The 23,334-nt window shown below is 42.2% G+C and overlaps 1 protein-coding gene across 3 annotated transcripts in view; it reads left to right on the forward strand.

The window, feature by feature from the left end:
- Positions 1–461: 461 nt before the first annotated feature.
- Positions 462–23,334, forward strand: part of Depdc1b (DEP domain containing 1B) — a 57,444-nt gene continuing 34,571 nt past the window's right edge. The window contains exons 1-2 of one of the 3 annotated variants that reach the window (XM_027401501.2): positions 462–614; positions 7,247–7,512. In XM_027401501.2, the coding sequence (XP_027257302.1) occupies positions 567–614; positions 7,247–7,512 (314 nt within the window). In that variant the 5' untranslated portion in view covers positions 462–566. Of the gene's footprint in view, positions 615–642; positions 783–1,587; positions 1,730–7,246; positions 7,513–23,334 lie in introns of those variants that run through there. The other 2 variants (XM_035440561.1, XM_035440562.1) reach the window with 2 other exon arrangements.

Raw genomic sequence — 23,334 nt, forward strand, 5'->3', positions numbered from 1 at the left:
ATTGTACTTTATCAAAAGAACAGAACAAAAGACGACGAGGGCTATCGCTCTGATAGTCTCTACGACACCTCATGGCGGACTGCTTTTATCTGGCTTTTAAAAGTTCCTCCACTTGGACAGCTGTCAACTTGCTTCCTTTCACCACCCACGTCCTTCCTCTCTTAGCTAACCTCCAGATTCTCTGCCCTGGGTGCTGACAATGATTATCTACCAGGTTCCAGGTTGACTTGATTCACTAGGCTCTGCTGCTGAGCTGCTGTGCCGAGTGGGCACGCGTCGGGGAAAGTCGGGGTAGCCGGCGACACCCTGAGCGATCAGTCATGTCCGCGAGTGTCCGAGCGCCCGCTGGCGAGGAAGAAGCATCTTTTCCGCCCAGCTCCGGGAAGGCGAAACCCGGAGCAGATAAATTCAGGACGCGCACGGCCCCGCCCACTCAGGCAGTTCCTGTCACGTGCCCTCGCACTTTCCAATCAGCGTCCGGAACATCCAGGCTTGTGATTCAAACTGCGGCGCGGCGAGCTCCGAGTCGGCGCCGGCGTTGCCGGGCGACTGCTGTGGGTTTGGGAATGGAGCACCGTATCGTGGGTCCCGGGCCGTACCGGGCCACCAAGTTGGTGAGTGAGAGTGCGGGCCGGGCGGACCCCTTGCCGCCAGCACCGCCGTGACACGGACGGTGCGCATCCGCTGGGGTCTGCCGGTGCCGGTGGGCGAGCGTCTGCTGGGGTCGCGGCTCCTCACCCTGCTCCGCAGCCGGCAGAGGAGGCCTGGACCAGCCCCACCAGGTGGGATGAACTTCATCTGTGGGCGGTGACTATGTTATGGGCTTTCGGCCTTAACGGGAAGCGAACACCAGGCGATCGGGTTCCCCTTTGTCTTTCTAGAGTCTGGGATAAGATTGACCTTAGGTGGAGCCCTAGGACCACCCTACCCGTGTAGCACTTGGGGGTTGCGGTGATCCACACAAGGGCGTGTCTCCTTCCTGAGTGACACTGTTGACACTTGACGAGTGTTCTTTGTAACGGTGCACAGTACTCCGGTGGATTGCTCCTCTAAAGGTTCCTGCCCCCTGCGTTTCAGTTTTTGTCAGCACCCACCTTAGCTCTCTGATAGTTGGTCTCCAAGCCCTGCAGATACGCCAGGGTGAGGCCTTTTCTCATGGAAACACATTTTGATATTCAGAGACTTAGCTGATCTGGAGGAAGCTGATCTTGGAGGAAGTAATTTTACTGACCTCTGCCTCCAAGGATTTGCACAACGGAATAGACACAGGTGAGGCCTTTGAGTTTAGTCTGCGTGCCACTCTCAGGTGCATGTACCTTGCAATCAAATCTCAATGCTCTCTTTAAGAAATATTCTGGGAAAGGTGGGAACGAGGATCCAAACTCTCTTGTATTAGACTCATATTCTAGAGATGTAGTTTCCTTTATTTCTAGTGTTTTGTGGAGTCAAAACACCTTCTGGATGAGAAGTCTGATTTCGGTCTTCTTGTTCTTTAGGGTTTTTTTTTTTTTGTAGACTTATGGATCACTTGGAGAATAATAATAATAGATTGTGAATCTTCTTCACAGAAAAGATCACTTGTCACCTGTGAAGTTTCTCCTAAGACTTTAGGGAGTGCAGTATTGTTTCATTTGGCTGAAAAACATCACATTACTAAGATGCCTGTGAAGAGGATTGGAAGGAATCACTGTACAATCTACTGGACACCCAGAGTGATCCATTTATTTTAGTAAGCCTAAAATAATACATTTAGGTTTTCTTTAGAGCTAGTTCCTAAGAGGTATGAACAGTAATAACGGGGGAGGGGGGAAGATAGTCTTAGAAATGGTGTTTCCATAACTGATTCTACAGAAGTGGTTCCAGCATTTAAACTGCCTGAGGTCAGGAAGATAGAAGTTGTTCCTTTCAGTGACTTTCACAAACTCTTAGAGCAGCCCTGTCTTATCAGTGAGGGTGTTTCAAGAACCCCACAGCAGTGGTTTGAATAAGAATGGCCCTCATAGGCTCGTATATTTGGATACTTATTCACCAGGAATGGAACTGTTCAAAAAGATTGCAAGGACTTGGAAGTGTGGCCTTGTTGGAGGAAGTGGGCCACTGGGATTGGGCTTTGAGGTTTGAAAAGCCCATGCTAAGCCCAGAGTCTGTCTTTCAGTCTGTGGATCAGGATGTTACTCTTGGCTATTTCGCCAGCACCTGCCTGCCTGCTGCCATGCTCCCCCTCATAATGATGATGGACTAAACTCCTGAAATGATAAACAAGCCCCCATTTAAATGCTTTTTACATGAGTCGTCATTGTCATGGTCATGGTGTCTCTTCATAGCAACACCTAAAACTATGATAGTGATAGACCCTATATATAGTAAACATAATATGTGTTTTTCCTTCTATGTCTATGATAGTTTATAAATTAATACAATGAGGAATTAACAGCAATAACTTCAAAACGGAGCAGCTAAATACTCTAATAAAGTTCACTATAATACTTGGGAGCTATTGGTCATAAAATAGAGATTACTTGAACACATGCACTGTGATACCTCATCAGTTGGCCTGATAACCTAACCATGACTAAGTGGCCAGTGTGTGAGTGGCATATGCAGTGTGGATACACTGGACACTGAGATCATTCACCTCTTTGGTGTGATGAAGCAATTTCAATCTGCCACTCAGAGCTGCATGCAATTGAAAACAGGCACAGTGAAGTTTCGGAATTTTCTGTTGTTCAGATTACTGGTTACTGTGGGTAACTAAAACTTTGGATAATGGTTGACTGTTATATCTTCCTCTAGGGTAGTAAAAAAGAACATGTTTCATCCTCTACACAATTTATTCACAATACTTGTAAACAAATTGGACCTTGGTATGATAAGTCCTTATCCTGCCATATGATAAAAAATAAATATAATAATTGGACCTGCTTTAAATGTTGATGGGGTGGCTTGTAAAAGAATGGCCCCAATAGGCTGGGGAAAAAAGAAAGAAAAGAAAAGAAAAGAAAGAGAAAGAAAGAAAGAAAGAAAGAAAAAGAAAAAGAAAAGAAAACATTAAATTTGGGTTTCCTTACCTGGCTGGTCTCAAACCCACAGAGATCCACCTGCGTCTGCCTCCTGAATGCTGGGATTTAAGGAGTGCACCACCACCGCCCAGCTAATGCTTTCTTTTGTGAGAATTGCCATGATCTTGGTATCTCTTCACAGCAGTGGGATACTATCTAAGATAGTTGTGTGTATGGGACGCATCTCTTAATGGGTGTAGAGGTTTACTATATAGATAATGCTGGATTCTCTGTGGCATTATTGTGTTACCAAAGGAATCTGTAAAGAAAAATACTGTCTTTGGATGCTTTTGATCCCTACCTCCCATGACATTCAAGCCCATTTTAGGTTTATCAGTTAATTAAAAAGAAAAGTATATGGATAATTAATAAAGACCCTTCAGTTTTACCGATAATCAATTCAGCTTCCAATTTTATTATTTATTTGAGAAACTTAATGTTAAATACTTTTTTTTCTACCTAAATGTGGGGGTTGCTGTTACAAGAAATTACAGTGGTTATTAAAAGTAAAACCTGTAGATATTTTCCAAATATAAACCAGCCACGATTTGAAGCTTTTATTGCATAAATAAATGTTTTGTAACTCATTCTCTCTTGTCCTTTGAGGCTGGCATTTCCTTCCCTTATCCTTGACCCAGCTCTCTTTTTCTTAACTTCACTCTCAACTTCAGGAAGTGCCCAGAGAGTTGTTTAGCACCTAAACAAGAAAGGGTGAATATCCTTTTTCCTGGTTGGCTGTACTTTCTAATAACATGTAACAGCTTCATTTTCTAAGGCACTGATTAGCTAAAATTTTATGGTTAAAAATGAAATGACAGGACCAGTTCATGACAGTACTGGAGCTAGTCAGCTACTTATTCATCCTCACTGAAACAGCTGCTTTTTTTTTTTTTTTTTTTTAAAAAACACATGTAAAAATGGCTCACAGAAGACTTCCACTGTGTAGTTTGGAACACATTGCTAACCTTTTGGAAGGTAGCTACTGTGGGAACACGGTCCATGAATGAAGCTGTGTGAGGAGAATTTTTGTGAGATAACTCCAAGGACACAAGGCAAATGTCTTGTAATCTTTGTTTTTCCATAACATGGGTTTTTCTTGGAGCGTGCTTTCATGCCCCTCCCAGGTGTGATAGGAGTAGGTTTACTTTAGATTACCCATCATCTTCCCCATGATTATCTAGAATGATGTTTCCAAGCTTGAGTTGTCCTCAGTAACTATATACAGCCTGAACTCATGTGACCTTGCCCTTGTGACTGTATACAGCTTGAACTCAAGTCAACTTTTCCTAACCCTTAGAATACCCTCAGAATATAAATTGTCTGATGCACTAAATAAAGATGGCTATTGCGTGAGACTTTAGTCCACTTCATTTTTAGGCTCCACTCTATCCCAGGATCATGTCACTAATAGAGCAGTGACAGTTATTATGAAGTTTACACTATACAAAGGCACAGTGGGGAGAAAGGTTGACATATTCCTGCTGTGTGAGGAGCAAAAACAGTAGCCATTTATTCACGAATTCACATTCTAGAAGCAAAGAGTAGGCAAGAGCCTCATGAGGGGTGGGATTAATTCTGAGGCATGCCAGGAGGATTGCTGTGGTGTTCTTGATGTCTCTGGCATAGGCTGTGGAAAGCTGTGACTGTTTTTATGTAGTGACCACTCTGATGTTTGCAGTATCCATGCAGGGTTGCTTCTGTCAGCTGATGGCTGGGATGTTAACTAGGTCGTTGCCATGTTCATAAAGCTCCCAGCAGGAGCTGGATAAATGGCTTCCTTATTCTAGACCTATTCACTTCCTGATTTCCTGTCACTGATGCAATTTCACTCATAAACAAGGAGAAAAAGGCTCAGTCGTCTTGAAGTTATTTTAAAAAAATGACATCTAGAGAGATCTGTTTTTTTTTTTTTCTTTTTCTTTTTTTTTTTTTTTTGTCTTAAAGGGACATAGTGGCTCATATGATTCTATCAGTGGCATTTGGGAGCAGAAGAAACTGAATTTTTTTTTTTTTTTTTTTTTTTTTTTTTTTCTGAACACATGCCAAACCTTATGCAAACTGAATGAAAGATCTGGGATTAGAACCCTGCTCTCACCCAGTACATGTTTTTCCCCCTTAGTCAGAGACTGATTCTGTTCTATTGAAGCAGCCCAACATCTCCTAGTCAAGGCCAGAATCACTGTGCCATGAGCACCACCAGCAGTGAATTAGAGTGAGTCAATATGCACTTATCTGACACAGGCTTGGTTTTTTTTTTTTTTTTTTTTTTAAGGCTCATAAACCAAGTGTAAGCAAGAAGCCATGTGTTTCTTTGATTTGACTGGAGTGCACTGAACCTGTGCATGCTACCTGTTTCTTAGCAGGCTGATTGTGGGCAATACCTACCTCCATGGCCTTTTTTTGATTTTTTTTTTTTTCTTTTTATGGGGATGGGTAGGAGGGGAGTCTTGTTTTGTAGCTCAGGCTGGCCTTGAACTCACCACATTCATCTTGCCTTAAGGCAAATTAGGAGACTATGGGTATGTGCAAGCGCTGTAGCTAGTTTCTATGATTTTGTATATCAGAATCTCAACTTTTTTGAGTTTTAGTTTGTTATAATTTAGTTTTCTAGAATTGCTATATCATACAGAAATGTGTTAACTGTGCCCCAGTACATTCTGCTTATTGGCAGAGACTGGACTGAATCCTGGAGACTCAATGCAGGAATGCAGGGGACTGTTGTATATACTTGCTCAGTTTTAATGGCTACACCCACTCTGATAGTAAAGGTAATGGCAATATATGGGGGAGATTTATTAAGTGCCTACCTGCTTCAGAGCTGGCACTTCGATAGGCTTTTTATTTTTCTTTTGTATGTCTCTGGTCTTTGTTGCTCTGTAGCAGGGAGATACACAGGGTTGGCTAGCAGCGAGTGTGTGGCTGGCCTGCTGGCCATTGGCAGAGCAGGCTGTGAAGTTAGACAGGGCTTCAGAGCCTGAACTCTCTCTATTCAGGCTTCTGTGTCCCTGTGACATTTGAAGATGCCATGCCTAACTAAACTGTGTTCTTCCAGAAGAGCCTCAAAACCAACACCCTCTCAGGCAAGCAAAGGCATGAGAAAAGTTGACTGTAGTAAAAGAATAGATGTGTGATTTGAAATATGACTAGTGATGTTTTCAAATGACTTTCTTTGGCAAATAAGCAAAAGCCTGATACTGCTTTGTAAAGTTTTTTCTCTCCTGTCCTAGGTCTTTAACATTAGGCAGGTATCATTGTTACCATCCATGTCTTTATTCTTTCCCCATGCAATTCCGCTCACACTATGAACAGTCTAGAAGCGTTTGCTGAATGAAGTCATATTAAACACGGGATGTCTAGGAATGGATTATATATAATGGGCTAGATTTTGGGGGATCAGGTTTGGCATTGTTTCACTATATAGTCTGAGCTGGTTCTGGGACTTTGCATTAATTCCAGGGTGGCTTTGAACTCAAAGTCCTCCTGCCTCAGCCTCCTCAGTGCGGGGGGGTGGGGGGTTGGGGGGTACGAGGTGTTGGGGGGTGGTGGTGTTATATAGAAGTGTGCAGTACCAAGCCCAGCTATGAGCTTAGTTTTAACCAGTACTACTACCAGGGTTTTCATTCACAGAAATTCAGGTTTTCACTACTAGCCCGACTTGTTAGCAGTGTCTTTAATAACTATTCCTTGAATGAATAAAGGATGAACTACCCTTTAGGAACTGCGTTTTGCTTTGTTTCTCTTCTGTAAATAAGTTCTATTTTTGCTTCAAGTGTAACAAAGTGACCATAACTTAGACTATTTTAACTGTTCCTAAGTGTATACTTCTATGGTATTAATTACATATACACCGTTTTGTAATCATTACCTCTCATCATTCATTCTCTAGGTCTTTTAGAGTTTGAAGGCTGCAAATAAAGTACTAAATCTCCATCTGTTATTCCAGTGCTTTTTAATTTTAAAATTTGATTTTGTCTGCCTAGTTACCCGCTTGCCTACCTACCAACCTACCAATTTGTGGATCAATCTGTTTATCATTTAACTTAGGGTCTTGTGTATGCTAAGCAGGCTCTAGTCCTGAAGCAGTTTATTAAATGGAAAACTGGTATTCCTTGATTTAAATATTTGGGATGTAGTCACCTCTAAAAAACACTAGTCGATAACTAAATACTTTTGTGTCCTTTGCCTAGTGGAACGAAACAGTGGAGCTCTTTCGTACCAGGATGCCTTTACGGAAACATCGCTGTCGTTTCAAAACTTATGAGCACTGCTTCACAGCAGCTGAGGCTGTGGACTGGCTACATGAGCTTCTGAGGAACAGTCAAAACTTTGGGCCCGAGGTAACTCGCAAGCAAACAGTCCAGCTGCTAAAAAAATTCCTGAAGAATCACGTGATTGAAGACATCAAAGGAAAATGGGGTCAGGAGGATTTTGAAGACAACCGGCACCTCTACAGGTAATGGCAGTGTGTAAATACTGCAGGAGGGCTTTAGGGAGCCTGAATACATCTGCTCAGCATCTGGGAACTTCCTGAAGTGAGAGAATTTACTGTGGCCACTGAGGCGATGACTCTGTCTGTAATGTGCTAAGTGCCCAACTGAATGAGCTGTTAAAATAAAACCAATTGCAATTTGTCAGGCTCCATCAGAGCACCACAGAACAGGCTTTTGTTGTGGTAATTTTCCAGTAAGGAAAAGTTTCCATGTCTTCTGCTTGCCTGGGAGGATGGGTGTAGTAACTTAGTACTTCTAGAGTACCTGAAGGGGAAACAGTACCTCCAGGCTTAGCTTTGCTGAGCAGCACTAAGGTTGGAATTATCAGGGGCAGAAGTCTGGTCTTGAAACAGCTCAGAGTACATGTGTGGGATTGTGTTAGAATTCCTTAACATCTCTGGCTGAGCCTGGAGCTGCAAGGCTGCCTTTCGCCATTTGATTTGCTGACAACATTTTATGATGTGGACATTTACCACAAGGTACCCTTGATTAGGGGTGAGAACCAATGTCCACTTCCTTTCTCCGAGTTGGGACCCTAAGGCTAGGACCTGCTCAGACCCTGCGCATGGTGCCACAGTATCTGTGAGTTCATATGTGCATCTGCAGCATATCAGGACCCAGGCTCAAGTTGGAAATGAGTTATATATCAAAATTTTTTTTTTGTTTACATTCGGGATGTTTTACCAATGAAAGTCTATGTAAATATTCTGTGATTTAGAAAACTCTGAATTCTAAAACGCTTCTGGTCTGCAGCATTTTGTATGAGGGTGATGTTAAATTGGAAGAGGCACAGACACATAAAACAGTGGGGCACAATAGAAGTTGAGAGGCAGATGTATACAAATACAGTCGGTTGATAGGAAATGATTTTGGCAGTGCTAGATGTTGACCCAGAGCTTTGTACGTGTTAGGCAGGTACTCTATAGCTGAGCCACATTTCCATCCATAGCAAAGGATTTCCCAACCTTTGGATATCCAGCTATATATAAGCAGAAAATAATTCCCAATGAATTTCAACCTAAACCTTAGAAACTGTACAAAAATTAATTCAAAGTAGATCATAGATTTAAATGTGAGATCATAGACAAAAGTCCAGGAGAAAATCTTTATATCTTGAAGTTAGGTAAAGAGATGTTAAGATGGGATACCAAAGGCACCAGCCACAAAAAAAAAAAAAAAAAGAAAAAGAAAAAAGACTCGACAGATTGGACTATCAAAATGAAAAACAGATTGCAGCGAGATGGTGTTTAGAGCATGGAAAGGGCTGCCGAGTAGGCTCAGCAGTTAAGAGCTCTTGTTCCTCTTGCAGAGGACTCAGGTAACATCCCTAGTATGTACAAAGTAGCTTATAACTGTAACTCTAGTTCCAGGGATCTAAAGCCCTCTTCTGATCTCCAGGTACAGACATGGTACATATACATGCCTGCCGGCAAAACACTTAATACATTAAAAACAAAACAAAACAAAACTAACAATAAAAGAGGACAAGAAGACAAATAACAGGCAGAAATATCTTCGAGTCATATTTGTGACAGTGGACTGGTACCAAGAACACATGAGCTCAGCAGCAATAGAGCAACAACAAGAATGGAGATGCAAAGTAAAGCAACAACAGGATGCTACTAAGTGTTACAATGGCTACAATAGAAATACCAACACTGCCAAGTACTACTGAACTGAGATGCAGAGGAACCCTAGGCTGGCAGTCACTTTGACAGTTTCAGATAGAGTTAATAAATATAGATGATCTCACTGAGCATTTTTATTGGATATTTCCCTATAGCAATGAAAATTTAGTGTATGAATGGAAAATATGTGAGTGTTTATAGAGGCGCTATTAATAATTGCCAGTAACTGGCTAGAAACACCCTAAATGTCCCATGGTTGGATGAGCAACTACAGATCATCTATAAAATGGAATGCTGTCAGGTTGGGGAAGGAAAGATAGAGTATTTTGAGAAGTAATGAAACTGTGACCTTGTAAAACATTCTTGTACCAATACCTTGTAAATCTTTTGAAGGGACCCGTTTTAGTTACTACCCCTTCAAATGGATGAACTATTTACTCCCTCTAGTGGACATTTTTTAAAATAGGAAAACACAAAATGTATATATGTGATTTTATTTTTCTTTCACTACTCATTTCATCAAGTCCATAAGGATCAATTTTCAGGCACTAGGTTTAAGTGCCAAGGTACTAAGACCATGAAAGTATGGGAACCTGGAGGCTCACGGACTTATTTCATTTCTTAAGCATGTAATATCCAATATCTAGTTGGTCAGTTGAATTTGGGGGCATAAAGAGAGTATAAAGAAGGCTTTTCTCTGTTTTTCTTTTTCTCTTTTTTTAAAGAAACCAGTACAAACTCACAACTGATAGTCTTTGTTAAAGGTGTCTTTATTGCTACATATGGCCTGCTTTCAGTTTCGGCAACACTAATTTTAAAAAGAGAATGAGTATAATCAGAGAATATTTGATTCTGTTGATACAATATATATATGTATCATGTCTTAAAACATGATACTAAGGCCAGCCAGGCGTGGTGGTGTGCTTATAGTTCCAGCTACTTGAAGGGCAGGAGGACCACTTGGATCCTGGTGCTCAAGACCAGCTTGGGCAGCATAGTGTGAGACTTATATTAAGACTGGACAATTAGGAATTTAAAATGCTCTTGAAGGCACACACTCCAATGGTCACACACTACCATTTTCTTATAATATATCAGCCCACTTATGATAATGTTATCTACTTAGCTTAGGTTGGAACTGTGTCTGTGACTTTGTTAGTATAGAGTGAGTGCTTGGGGACCTCATTGGTAGAGAGAGGAGATGGAGGGACCCTATGGATGGAGTAGGATCTGGATAATAAGGGATGGAGGGTAGAGGGTATCTCTGGTAACTATGAGGTAAGAGCAAAGCAGCCACTCAGAAACACACTCGTCTGTAAGCTTTAATCTGACAACTGGGAGTTGACAAACATGGCTAGTCTTAGGAAGTCAAAGGGGTGAGTTTGGTGGAATTTATTAAAATTATAGCTATGGAATAGGCCTGTTTTTTAGAGTCATTTATTTTGTATGTATGAGTGTTTTGCCTACATTTATGTATGTGCACTGGGATGTCAGATCCCCTGGAACTGGAGTTATAGATGGTTATGAGCCAACATGTATGTGCTGAGACTGGAACCTGAGTCCTCCGCAGGAGCAACAAGTGCTCTAAACCACTGAGCCTTCTCTCCAGCCCCTAGAGTAGACTTTTACTTCATAAGAAAGCAGCCAAGGCAAGGACATTGAGCAGGGATGGAGCCTGTGGTCCAAAACCGTTAGTTATGACAGTGATGGAATAGACTGCAAAGCAGAAGAACTGCGGTCTGGCAGAGAATGCTAGTGCGATGGAAGTGCTTCTTGTTCTCGCTCCCTCACAAGCTAGGCTAAACTTTGTCTGAGATAGGACATTCTGTCTTTTTTATTGTGGAGGAAATTTCCATTTTCATATAGAATCTTTAAAAGAGATGTGTGTGTGTGTGTGTGTGTGTGTGTGTGTGTGTGTGTGTGTGTGTGTGTATACAAGTCACTGTGTATATGTAGGTCAGAGAACAACTTGCAGGAGTTCTCTCCTTCTACCATGTGGGTGCCTGATATTGAATTCAGGTAGTCAGGCTTGGAGGCCTTTACATGATTAGCCATCTTACTTAGAATTTTTATTAGTGTTTAACATTTTCTTCTTGAGGCTAGTTCTACAACCTTAGTCTTTTTAAAACCAGTTAACTCTCCATAATAGCTCTCAGTTCTTCATAAACATCTTCAGTATTTACTGGGTATCTGTGATACCTTTGTTCCTGATTAGTGTCTCAAGGAGTCTGGAGCCTTGAGAAGCGGGTGAACATCCAAGGTCTCTCTACCTTCCCAGTTACATACTTCACAAAGGTCAGTAATGGTGAAAAATGTAAACAGACATATGCTTACATTTATATGGAAGTTTAAGCATTTTTTGTTGTGAGTCATTATAAACTTTTCTGTTCGTGGGAGCTCCTGTTTGTGCAGGTCTTGTTGGGAAGGAGTGCCATCCAGAGTGAAAACCCACCCTCTTCCTCGTAGTAAGGAGAGTGCAGGCACATGGCCTGTTTCTGGCTCCTTAGGTATCCCCACCCAGGGCTAAATCTTCATGCAAATCCCGGGAAGGACAGCTTGGATCTTCTTGTGAAAGAAGTGATAGTCTATAGATAGGCACATTGATGGACGCATACAGAGACATCGTGCCAGTGCTGGCTTTGGAATGAGCCTATTCCTAGGGCCCAGTCTCATATGTAGTTCTGGCTGTGTGTACCATCTGGCCTTCCACTTTTCTCTTGGACTCATCCCCTTTCCTACTGTTCTCTAGCTCTCTTCTGGTTTGTGACGTGTTTGATATTTTCAGATTCCCTTTTAGTTAACTTTGCCAGGATTGGTTCTGGTGTTTATAATTGCAAGAGCATACATTGATGGAACAAGCAATGGCTGCAGAGAATGTAAAATTGGGGCAGCTTTCTAGACGAGGAAATTGTGTGTAGACTGCCTAAAAGCAAAGCAATGACTCAGACTGTTGTGCAATGTTCAGAGTCAGGAGGGGTCCTTGGAGTTTCCTTTAAGCCTCGAGGCACAGCCAAATGAACGCTGGATTGATTGTTATACATGGAACAGTTAAATTAGCCGGATTCTGAGATTATAGCTCATCACTACCATCTTCCAATGTGGAAGCTGCCCAGATGTTGGTGGGCATGTCAATGGGATGTTGAAATATGCTGTTCTGAGTCAAACCTGTTGAATGCTGTCTGTCGACACAGTTCTGTAATGTCTTGTCTAGGGTGTGTTGGTGATTAATTCTTGCTAATTTCAAACCTATGAGTTGTTTCTCTGTCCTGACTCGGTTCCATGCTCTGTCAGGTTTCTTTATCTATTCCCTCTGTATTTGTTTATCCATTTGACTGCCACCTGTTTGTCCTTGAAATTGCTATTTTCTTTGACCCTTTGCTATGTTTCTCCATGAATTCTTACTGCTTGTTTTTTCCATCAGCTTTAGTAGAGAATGGAGCTGGAATTCAGAAGTCTCCTGGGAGCAGTGTGATTCACAGGTACTCGCCCCTTTTAGATAGCAGAGAGCTCTCTTGATCTGGAGGAAGAGCACATAGAAGTACACCTCAGATGTAATTGACACGGAGACAAAGGGGTAAAGACATGTGGGTTAGTTAGCCTTTCTCAGGAAGCTGTAGTTTAGAATTAACAGAGAACAGTGGGAATTTGCTCTGAGATACAGGTTGTACAATGAGGTTTACTGAAGTTGTTGAAAGTGGAACAGACACACCATGTGGAGTTGGCAAGCTTGTGAACTGGGAATGGGGGATGCCAGGCAGATGTGTAATGTGAGCCTCAGGAAACAGTTGACATAAGCATATTTATGCCACTCACGCCAGCCTTTTATCATCTGCTTGATATGCTTATGCATATGTTCTGATATGAGAGACAGTTTTGTGTGTGTGTGTGTGTGTGTGTGTGTGTGTGTGTGTGCACATAAAACTTGGAAACATTTTAAAGTTAGGTTCTGAGCTATTTTTTAAGTTTTAGTTTTATTTGTTCATGCAGTGGCAGGGGTATATCACAGTGTGTGTGAGGAGGTCCCAGGACAACTTACTAGAGTTGGTTCTGTCCTTCCACCGTGTGGGGCCTTGGGATCAACCTCAGGTCATCTGTCTTGGTGGCAAGTGCTTTTACTTGCTGAGCTATCTTGCTGGCAGTTCTGTAGTATTTTGTTAGAATTTTGTATGGGGGGTGGGTTTCTCTTTGTTAATTACACCCCTACATATATGCTTTACCCTCTCCGTTTCTTCTTATCCTTTCGAAAGCATTTGCCACGCCCACTGTATCCATGGTGATGCTGAGCTCAGAAAGTGGGTATCTCTTTCAGGAAATAAAGAAGTGGATGAACCCCGGATCTCTTTTGAAGCCTCCAGTAGGACATGGCTTCAGGGCTGCGGAAAGGTCATCCCTGCAGAGTGCCTCAGAGAAGTCTGTTTTCACAGCGACACTCAGCCGAATCTTTTCCAGCAGCAGGTGGCTGCCCATTGAGGAAGCCAGGAAAGACATTGGGTGCCATTACACAGGGAGTGGTGGGAAATGAGGATGCAGGAGAACCTGCTTTTTATCTGGGTGTCCTGCCATCCAACAGAATGCCTAGTGTCCATTGAGAAAAAAGTCTGAAGGTTAGTCAATGAGGAGTGAGTTCCTGTCCTTATTGTAAGCAAGCACTTCTCACCCCACCTCCTTTCCTAGTAATGGTGGCTGTAGCCTTCCCACATCATGTGAGTCCTAGTGGAGTATTAATGTGAAGTCAGTGACAGGAAGATTGTAACAGAGGGTTTGGAGTACGGCAGGACTGGCTCCAATCCCAGCTATTTAGGTTTCCACCCATGCAGTTGTAAGCAAATTGCTGTACTCTGTGACCCTCTGTGGCCTCATCTACAAACTAGGAATGCTGGCATTTCATCTTGGCCCACACTTAGCAGTGGTATTTAATGGTTCTCCTGCAACTTATTCAAACTGAATGTGTTTCTTTTTAGCAGTGCAGTGGGAACAAGGTAGGTCTGTCTGTTCCTTGTCCTCATACTGTTTGTGTGACTTCTGAGTAAACACTGTTACATCTGTCTTTCCACTAGACCAGGGGTCAGCAGCCTTGTTTAATGCATGGCTGGAAGTAGATAGTGGGTCATGCAGCTTCTGGCACAGCCTGACTCTCCTGCTTCCTGTCAAAAGCAGCTATAAGCAGTATATAAAGAGTGTGCCAGTAAGACTTCATTTACAAAGCAAATGATGGAATTTGATCCACAGGCCATAGTTGCTAGACTCTAAGGTTTATCCACTTGTGTCTCATATGTAGCATGTACTTCTATTTCTTGCATTCACATGAAGACATTATGTCTGAATGAGTGCAAATACAGGATTCTTTGGGACTTTGGAGTAGAGAAGGAGGTGGTAATTGTGGTAATTTGAATGTAATAGGTCTCCATAATCTCATAGGGAATGGCACTTTAGGAGGCATGGCTTTGTTAGAATGGATATGGTCTTGTTGGAGGAACTGTGTCACTGTGGGGGCAGGTTTGAGGTTTTCTATGCTCAGGATACCACCCAGTGTCTCAGCTGTAAGATGTAGGACTCTCAGCTACTCCACCAGCACCACATCTGCCTGCCTGCTATGACCCCATCATGATGATAATGGACTGATCTGAAACTGTAAGTGAGCCACCCTAATTAAATGTTTTCCTTTAGGAGTTGCCATCATCGTGTTTCTTCACAGCAATATAAACCCTAAGACAGCTGTCTTTAGTGCTATAGATAGGGAGCACCCAGAAGGATCCATGGAAAGGGAGCAGGAGTTAATAAACTAAGCCTGCACTTTAGATTGCAAGTCTCATCTGAGAAGGAAAGCTGCAGAAACCCAGGACCCCTTGCCTAGGCTCATGGAGAGTTCCCGAGCAAAGACTGCTGCTGAAGCCCTGTGTCTTCGGAAGGAAGGTTCTGTTATCCCATGTGCTCCATGATGGGCTAGAAGCACCTGGGGAAAGCGGGGATGATACAGCAGCTGGGGGCTGTTGTCTTGAAGAGAGAGATGATCTGATACCTCTGTGGTCAGCACAGACTGTTTTTGTGTACTGCATAGAACCACTTCTCCATATATGTTTGTGGGACATCTTCCCTAAGGAGGCCAACAAGATGGAAATTACTAGGAAGACAGCTCCTATCCCCACAGTTGGTCAGCTGCTGCTTATCTCCATCCTTTGTTTCCACTGTGAATTCTCTCATCCTCTGTCATAACCTTGCAAGGTTCTCTGTCCTCTGTCATCACTTTGCAGGGCTCTCTTCTCTGTCATCACGTTGTAGGGATCTTTCATCCCCTGTCATCACCTTGTAGGGTTCTCTGGTCCTCTGCCATCATCTTACAAACTTAGAGTGTTGTACCTGGCAGTGACCCAGAATGTCATTCCTGAGGGTCTGGACCCACAGTCATCTTGTACTTCTCAGACTAGTCTTCCATACTGGCCCATTCACAGTTGCGTAGGACAAGGAGGTACCAAGGGGTGCAATGCAGACATCGGGGGTGCTATAGATATTCCTTCTGCCTTCACTGTGCAAGTACAATCATCCATCCTCCCAATCAGAATCACTATTCTTCTTGACCTCTGCTCCGTGTCCACAAGAACAATCCAGAGCTCCTTCACTAGATGCCCTACCAAGAGTTTATCTCTTTGGGGACAGGAACACTGATGAATCCCGAGTGGTGGTGACAGGAAGCTCTCCCATACTAATGGCAGTTACTAAGAGGGATGGTGAGCAGGGTTACTTTTGTTCCCATCCTTTGACTTTTGGTACATTTGTATTCTTCTTGGGGGAAGCCAGTCTCATGGTGACCCCTTAATTGTCAGATGGTTTCATTGCTGTAGGCCCTGCCTGTGTGTCTCCTGTGCAGCACTGGCCTGACCACTGTGTCCTTGTGACAGTTCTGGAGATGAGCTTGCCAGTTCTCCATCTTTGTTCTTTTCCAAATTGTTATTCTAGGTCCTTTGTCTTTCCTCATTTGTTCTAGAATCAGTGTGTTTATTCCTAAAACGGTTCCTCCTGGGGTTTTTGAATGGAATTTCTGATGGAATTCAGTATATCAGACTGGGATTTAACTTCTCAACAAAATTGAATATTCCAAGTCATAAACAGAGTACAGATCTTTCTGTTTGATGTCTCTATTGTTCTGCAGTTTTAAGTTATTTCAATCTTGAACATGTTTCATTTGATTTGAAATTCATGTTTTTTGGTGCTACTGTACATGGCTCTATGTTCCTGACACCTTCTGTTTCGTGAAATATAATTATTAACAATATTTTAGTATTTAGGCGGTATGATACTATCTATATACCATATGCTAGACACACACACACACACACACACACACACACACACACACACACACACACACACACACCCATACTACTACATATGTGGAGGGACTTTATAGAGCACAGTTAAACCCTTAGAATTGTTAAAGATTTGTCTAACTCATGGAATTCTGGGAAACATAGCTTTGGAGAAACCAGAGCTCATGATAATTAATATCTAGCAGGGTTTTGTTGATGTTGACTTTTGTTAGTATAAAAGCTTTAGTTAAGTTCCTGAGGCTGAAGCTGTTAATGCTGGAAATTTCTGTTGATAACAAAGAAAGAATTTTAGTATATTCTGTGGAAGAGATTTTAAGATATTGTGAGAAATCTGTTACTTTACCAGTCAACTTTACAAAAGTTTATTAAAAGGTTTTATTTTTATTTGTGGTGTGTGTGTGTGTGTGTGTGTGTGTGTGTGTGTGTGTGTGTGTGGTTGCAGAGACCAGAAGAGGGGGTTGAATTCCTTGAAATTGGTGGTTGTAAGTTGCTTAATGTAGCTGCTGGGAGCTGACCTCTGGTATTGTTGAAGAGCAGCAACTGCCCTTGTCCACTGAACCATCTTGCTAGCCCTCAAAGATTTAGAAAGTGTGTTTTCCTTGTGACTTAGATGTCCTATAGTGCTTTTGACTAAATACTAAATTTAATTTTTTTCAGATAAGTCTTCTGAGGATAGTAGTTGTTTACATTGTGTTAAAGGACATTTTCAGCCATTATTTGGTGACATAGGGGTAACAAAGAGACCAGGGTTGCTTTGTGGGCTAGTCAGCCAGGCTGATCTCTTTCCTGCTCTCTCTCTCTCTCTCTCTCTCTCTCTCTCTCTCTCTCTCTCTCTCTCTTTCTCTCTCTCTCTCTCTCTTTTTGCAGTTTTTTTATTTGAATTAGAAACAAGATTGTTTTACATGACAATCCCAGTTTCCTCTCCCTCACCTCCTCCCCTACCACCCACCCCCCACCCCACAACTAAAACCCTATCTATCACATATCCTTTCTGCTCCCCCTCACTGGTGAGGCCTTCCATAGGGTGTCATCAGAATCTATCATATCCTTTGGGATAGGGCCTAGGCCCATGCCCATGTGTCTTGGCTCGGGGAGTATTCCTCTATGTGGAATGGGCTCCCAAAGTCCACACCTATGCTAGGGATAAATATTGAACTACTACAGGAGGTCCCATAGATTTCTGAGGTTTCCTCACTGAAATCCATGTTCCTGGGGTCTGGATCAGTCCCATGCTGGCTTCCCAGCTATCAGTCTGGGAACCAAGAGCTCCCCGATGTTCAGGTCAGCTGTTTCTGTGATTTTCACCAGCCTGGTCTGGACCCCTTTGCTCATCACTCATCCTTCTCTGCAACTGGATTCCAGTTCACTTCAGTGATTAGTTGTGGGTGTCTACTTCTACTTCCATCAGTTGCTTAATGAGGGCTCTCCGGTAGCATATAAGTTAGTCATCAATCTCATTATCAGGGGAGGGCATTTAAGGTAGCCTCTCCTCTGTTGGTTAGATTATTGGTGGTGTCATCTTTGTAGAACTCCAGACATTTCCCTAGTGCCTGATTTCTCTGTAAACCTAACATGTCTCCCTCTATCATAGTATTTCCATTCTTGTTATCTTCTATTCTTCCCCTGACTCAACCTCTCTGCTCTCTCATGTCCTCTGCACCCCTCCACTTCTCCCCTTCTCATTCTTGTAGCTCCCTCCCCCTTTTCCCCTGCTCCCATTTTGCTCAGGAGATCTTGACCCTTTCCCCTTCTCCATGGGGCCATATATGTTTCTCTTAGGGTCCTCCTTGTTTACTAGCTTCTCTGACAGTGTGGATCGTAGGCTGGTAATCCTTTACTCTATGTCTAAAATCCACATATGAGTGAGTACATAACATGTTTGTCTTTTTGTGATTGGGTTACCTCGCTCAGAATGGTTTCTTCTAGTTCCGTCCATTTTCCTGCAAATTTCAAGATTCCATTGTTTTTTCTGCTGAGTAGTACTCCATAGTGTAAGTGCACCACATTTTCTCTATCCATTCTTCAGTTGAGGGGCATCTAGGCTGCTTCCAGTTTCTGGCTATTACAAATAGTGCTGCTATGAACATCGTTGAACAGATGTCCTTGTATGAATGTGCTTCTTTTGGGTGTATGCCTAAGAGTGGAATTGCTGGATCTTGTGGTAGACTGATTCCCATTTTCTTGAGGAGTTGCCATATTGATTTCCAAAGTGGCTGTACAAGTTGGCACTCCCACCAGCAGTGGAGAAGTATTCCCCTTTCTCCACATCCTCTCCAACATAAACTGTCATTGGTGTTTTTGATTTTAGCCATTCTAACAGGAGTAAGATAGTATCTCAGAGTTGTTTTGATTTGCATTTCTCTGATGGCTAAGGATGTTGAACACTTTCTTATGTGTCTTTCAGCCATTTTAAATTCCTCTATTGAGAATTGTCTATTTAGTTCTGTACCCCACTTTTTAATTGGATTGTTTGGTGTTTTGGAGACTAGCTTCTTGAGTTCTTTGTATAATTTGGTGATCAGCCCACTGTCAGATGTGGCATTGGTGACTATCTTTTCCCATTCTGTGGGCTTCTGTCATTTTGTCTTGCTGTGTCCTTTGCCTTACAGAAGCTTCTCAGTTTCAGGAGGTCCCATTTATCAATTGTTGATCTCAGTGTCTGTGCTACTGGTGTAATGTTTAGGAAGTGGTGGTCTGTACCAATTCTTTCAAGGGTATTTCCCACTTTGTCTTCTAATAGGTTCAGTGTGGCTCTCTATTTATGTTGAAGTTTTTGATCCCTTTGGACTTAAGTTTTGTGCATGGCAATAGACTTTCTTTCCTGCTCTTAATGCTTTTAATATACACATGTGGAATTCCATATGACTTTACAATTCTGAACTATATGATTTGCAGTTTTAAAATGAACACTCGTAAAAGTTACACAGCAGAGGGAGCTATGCTCTTTTGAATGTTCTTAGTGTGAGGGATATCTCATGCAGGAGGGGACTGACTGTATCTGAACAATGTGTGTATTGACAGTAGAGGGGAGCCCTTTGCCCAGTGTTCATCACCTCCTGAGAGCTCACCAGGGTTTGGGTGTAGGTACTGATTATGCCACTGCTTCTGGTTTATTATTTTTTCTTGAATTACTTACCCTTATTATCTTTAAACAATTCATTACCATTTGTTAAGCACTTATTTTATGTGTAGGGGAGTTTTGCCTTTGTATCACATGCGTGTCTGGTGCCCACATAGGCCAGAAGAAAGCGTTAGATCCCCAGGACTGGAGTTACAGATGGTTATGAGCTATCATGCGAATGCTGGGAATTGAACCTGGTCCTCTGCAAGAGCAACCAGTGCCCTTAAACTCTGAGCCTTCTCCCCAGTCCCTAAACAACCGATTGTCTTTGTTTCTGAAGTATTTCTCTGCCCTTGACTTTTATATAAAATTTCTTACCAGAGTTTGCGTTCTCTTACACAGTCTGTTTCTTGTAGTTTTTTTTAAAGCTTTATTTATATTGATATGAATCTGTAATGAATAAAATTACAGTTTGTTGAATTCTCATGACTGTTTGTACTTTGTCATCAACATTCCTCAATCTGTTCCCCGTTAGTAGAGATTTGGTTGCTTCCACCATTGTGCCCTTATAACAGTGCTGTCTTGATCTGCCCTGGGCAGTTCTGCATAGCCAATGTCATTTCAGGGTCCCCAGCGTTATGTAGGAGTTCACTGCATTTAGAGGATTTGGACACATTTAACTTACTGGTAATGACAAATTCTTTTCCACTGTATATATGCTAATTTTCATTCCACTGTAGAAAATATCTAATAAGGATTGATTTACACATTTGCCCACCTGGTGTGCATGAAGAGCTCTCTCACTGTGATGTTATTTGGAATTAATGCTGGTGACTGAAGAGACCAAGTGTTGTTTTGTATGTGCTCATTATCCCCGATTCCACACCAGGAAGTGTTTGCTTCACATTTTTACCTTCTATAGAACTTTTCCTACTAGTAGATTCTCAGTGGTTAAAATAAGATACTTTGTAAATTAATCTTTTATCAGTTATATGAATTGTAGAGATCTCTCATTCTCCCTTTTTCAGTGCCTGCTGTCAAGCATGGCTACCTGAGTTCAGTCCCCAGATCCAGATGGTAGAAGGAAGGAATCCATGCCCATAGTTGTCCTCTGTCCTGTACATGCTGTGGCCTGTACCACATCCCCCAAAAGAAACATCTTCATCATCTGGAATCTGAGAGTTATTTTCTTATATTTTATCTTAAACTTCATATTTTTGCTGTGATATTTGCGTGTGTGTGTGTGTGTGTGTGTGTGTGTGTGTGTGTGTGTGTGTGTATGTCTGTATGTGTATGTATGTGTTATGTGTTATGTGTCAGGTGTCTTCCCATTGAACTGAATCATGGCTTTTGCTAGGCTGGCCAGTACGCTTTGGGGCGATGCCTTTCTCTGCCTTCCAATTCTAGGGTTACAGGCACTCAGAGTCATGCCTGACTTTAGCATAGGTCCTGGGGATTTGATATCAGGCCCTCATCCTTGCATTGCTATTAGTTTTGCCCAATGAGACATTTCTCTAGCCTCTATGATATTTTTTATTTTGAATAAATAATGAGTTTTGCTGTTGAAATAAGTGATCATAACAGAAGATATGAACAAACCATTATTGTAATTCATGGTGTGAATCAGGCAATCTTCTGATTTTCTATGGCTGAGAAACGGTGTCACTCAAACTTTACTGGTTTAAAGTAACCCTTTTTTTTTCTTTTATTTATTTAAGGTATGTTGTCCTGAAACATGATTTGTAGCCTTGAACTCACAGAGATCTGCCTGCCTCTGCTTCCTGAGTGCTGGGATTAAAAGTATGCACCACCATTGGCAGGCAAGCTATGCTATTTTTGAGAAAGACTTATAAGCCCAACGCATCCTAGAATTCATTATGGCAGCCTAAGCTGGCCTTGAACTCTCTGTTCTCCTGCTTTAACTCTTGAGGGCTGGGATTATAATGTACCACTCTGACCGGATTGCTCTCTCTCTCACTCTCTCTTCCTTTCTTTGGTTTTTGGTCAAGAACTTAGAAAGAAATCAACTAGCAGGTTGCTACCTGCCACCAATGACTCAGTAAGACGACTCCCTTGCCTTCTCACAACTATGGTGCCCTTGTTGCCTGTGGGCCAGTTCCGCTCTCTCTACATGTGGTCTCATTCTCTTGGGTGCTCCCTGTGGTATATGCCTTATGCAGTGTTGTGGGTTAGGGAAGTGTCCATACTCACATGGTAGGTGGCTTAGGACAGATTGTGTTCCATGCATGAGCCTCCCAAGTGCAAGTATTTCCAGGAGTCAAGAAGAGAAAGCTGACAGGCAGCCAAGGCTGTGCCTGGAACTGGCAGAGCTTCACTTCTGTCTTCTGCTTGTCAGAGCAATCACATAGGCCACTCACTGGGGTTGGGTAGAGAAATCTGTTGGGGGAACTCAGTCACATATTGGGTAGGAAGAGCAGATGGGATGGCATGGGAGGAGCATATGGGATAAAAAGAGCGTATGCAATGGGATGGGAAGAACATATGGGATGGGAAATGTGTTGTGGCCATCCTTGGAAAATATGTGTCATGGTTTGCCTCTGGCTACAACAGTTTCCTCATTTGCAGCTACACATGCCTTCTCCAATATGACAACTGAGTTTCATCCCATTATGTCATCACATCTACTGATGGCTGGCTGGTCCATAGTACTTTTGAAAAGCAGTCTGACATATGTCTGCCATTTCTTCTGCCCAGGGTTCTGTGTGGCTCATGGTTCTCATCTCTATTTTTTGCTTAGTTTTCTAAGTCATTCTTTTCATAAAAATAGCCCACGTCTTCAGTGTAATACCTTTCTTAGATACTTCCAGTGCCCCGAAAATTGAGAGTCTCCACAACTCATTTTACTTTGAAAAGTTGAAGCAGATTTGATTCTCAGTTCTCCTTTGAACTGTGCATACGGGTGGTAGCCCTGCTACTATTATTGTCTTACAAATCTTGAGCTTTCTTATGAATCCTATGGTGGCTTGCTCCATGAGGTAGAGTCACACTCTTACAGCTCTTTGAGTCGGCTTGTGCTCTGTCTTGTGCTTCTCAGAAGTCCTTAGTGGCATAGTCCCTTTGATTCTTGAAGCTTGTGATGGAGTATGACATACATCCTCAGTCCCTATCATAGAACTTCCCAAAGCCCTGAGGTTTCCTGAGCGACAGGAGTGTATTGTTACTTGTGACAATCTACTTTGGTAAATGCTGAGGTTTTATTACTTCTTATTACTTGAGCTCTGAGCAGCTTCAGGATGGACTCAGTCTTTGGAAAGACCAAGTCTTTCACCAAGACATTGATAAGTATCCCCTATGAAGGTCCCACGCTGGGAGGCACAGGGCTAACCAAAGTGAATCCAAACCACACCCTCAAGTTTGAAAGCCTGGGTAATGACAAGAGTAGATAGTACACACAGCAGGATATCATGATCTGTTCAGTAAACAAGACAAGGCCACTGTGGTCCATTTAGGAAAAGTGACACTGCATCTCTACAGCAGACTGCCAACTCCAAAGACATTGTCAGTCCAAAAATGTTCACTTGCTAAACTCTTCTGCAGTGTGATCCTGCCATCATATTTTATTGTATTGAATCATATTCACTGAGGTGTTCCTCAGGTTACTTTTGAAAAATGTCTTTTAATAACATTTTACAAAGGACCTGCCATTTTTTCTTTTCAAAAATTGCTTTTATTTACTTATTTTTATTTTTAAGTTGAATTTTATTTATCTAGTGTTTAAGAATTTCATAAGCGCATACAAAGTTTTTAAAT

This window comes from Cricetulus griseus, chromosome 2 (assembly GCF_003668045.3).
Source record: "Cricetulus griseus strain 17A/GY chromosome 2, alternate assembly CriGri-PICRH-1.0, whole genome shotgun sequence".
Lineage (NCBI taxonomy): Eukaryota > Metazoa > Chordata > Mammalia > Rodentia > Cricetidae > Cricetulus > Cricetulus griseus.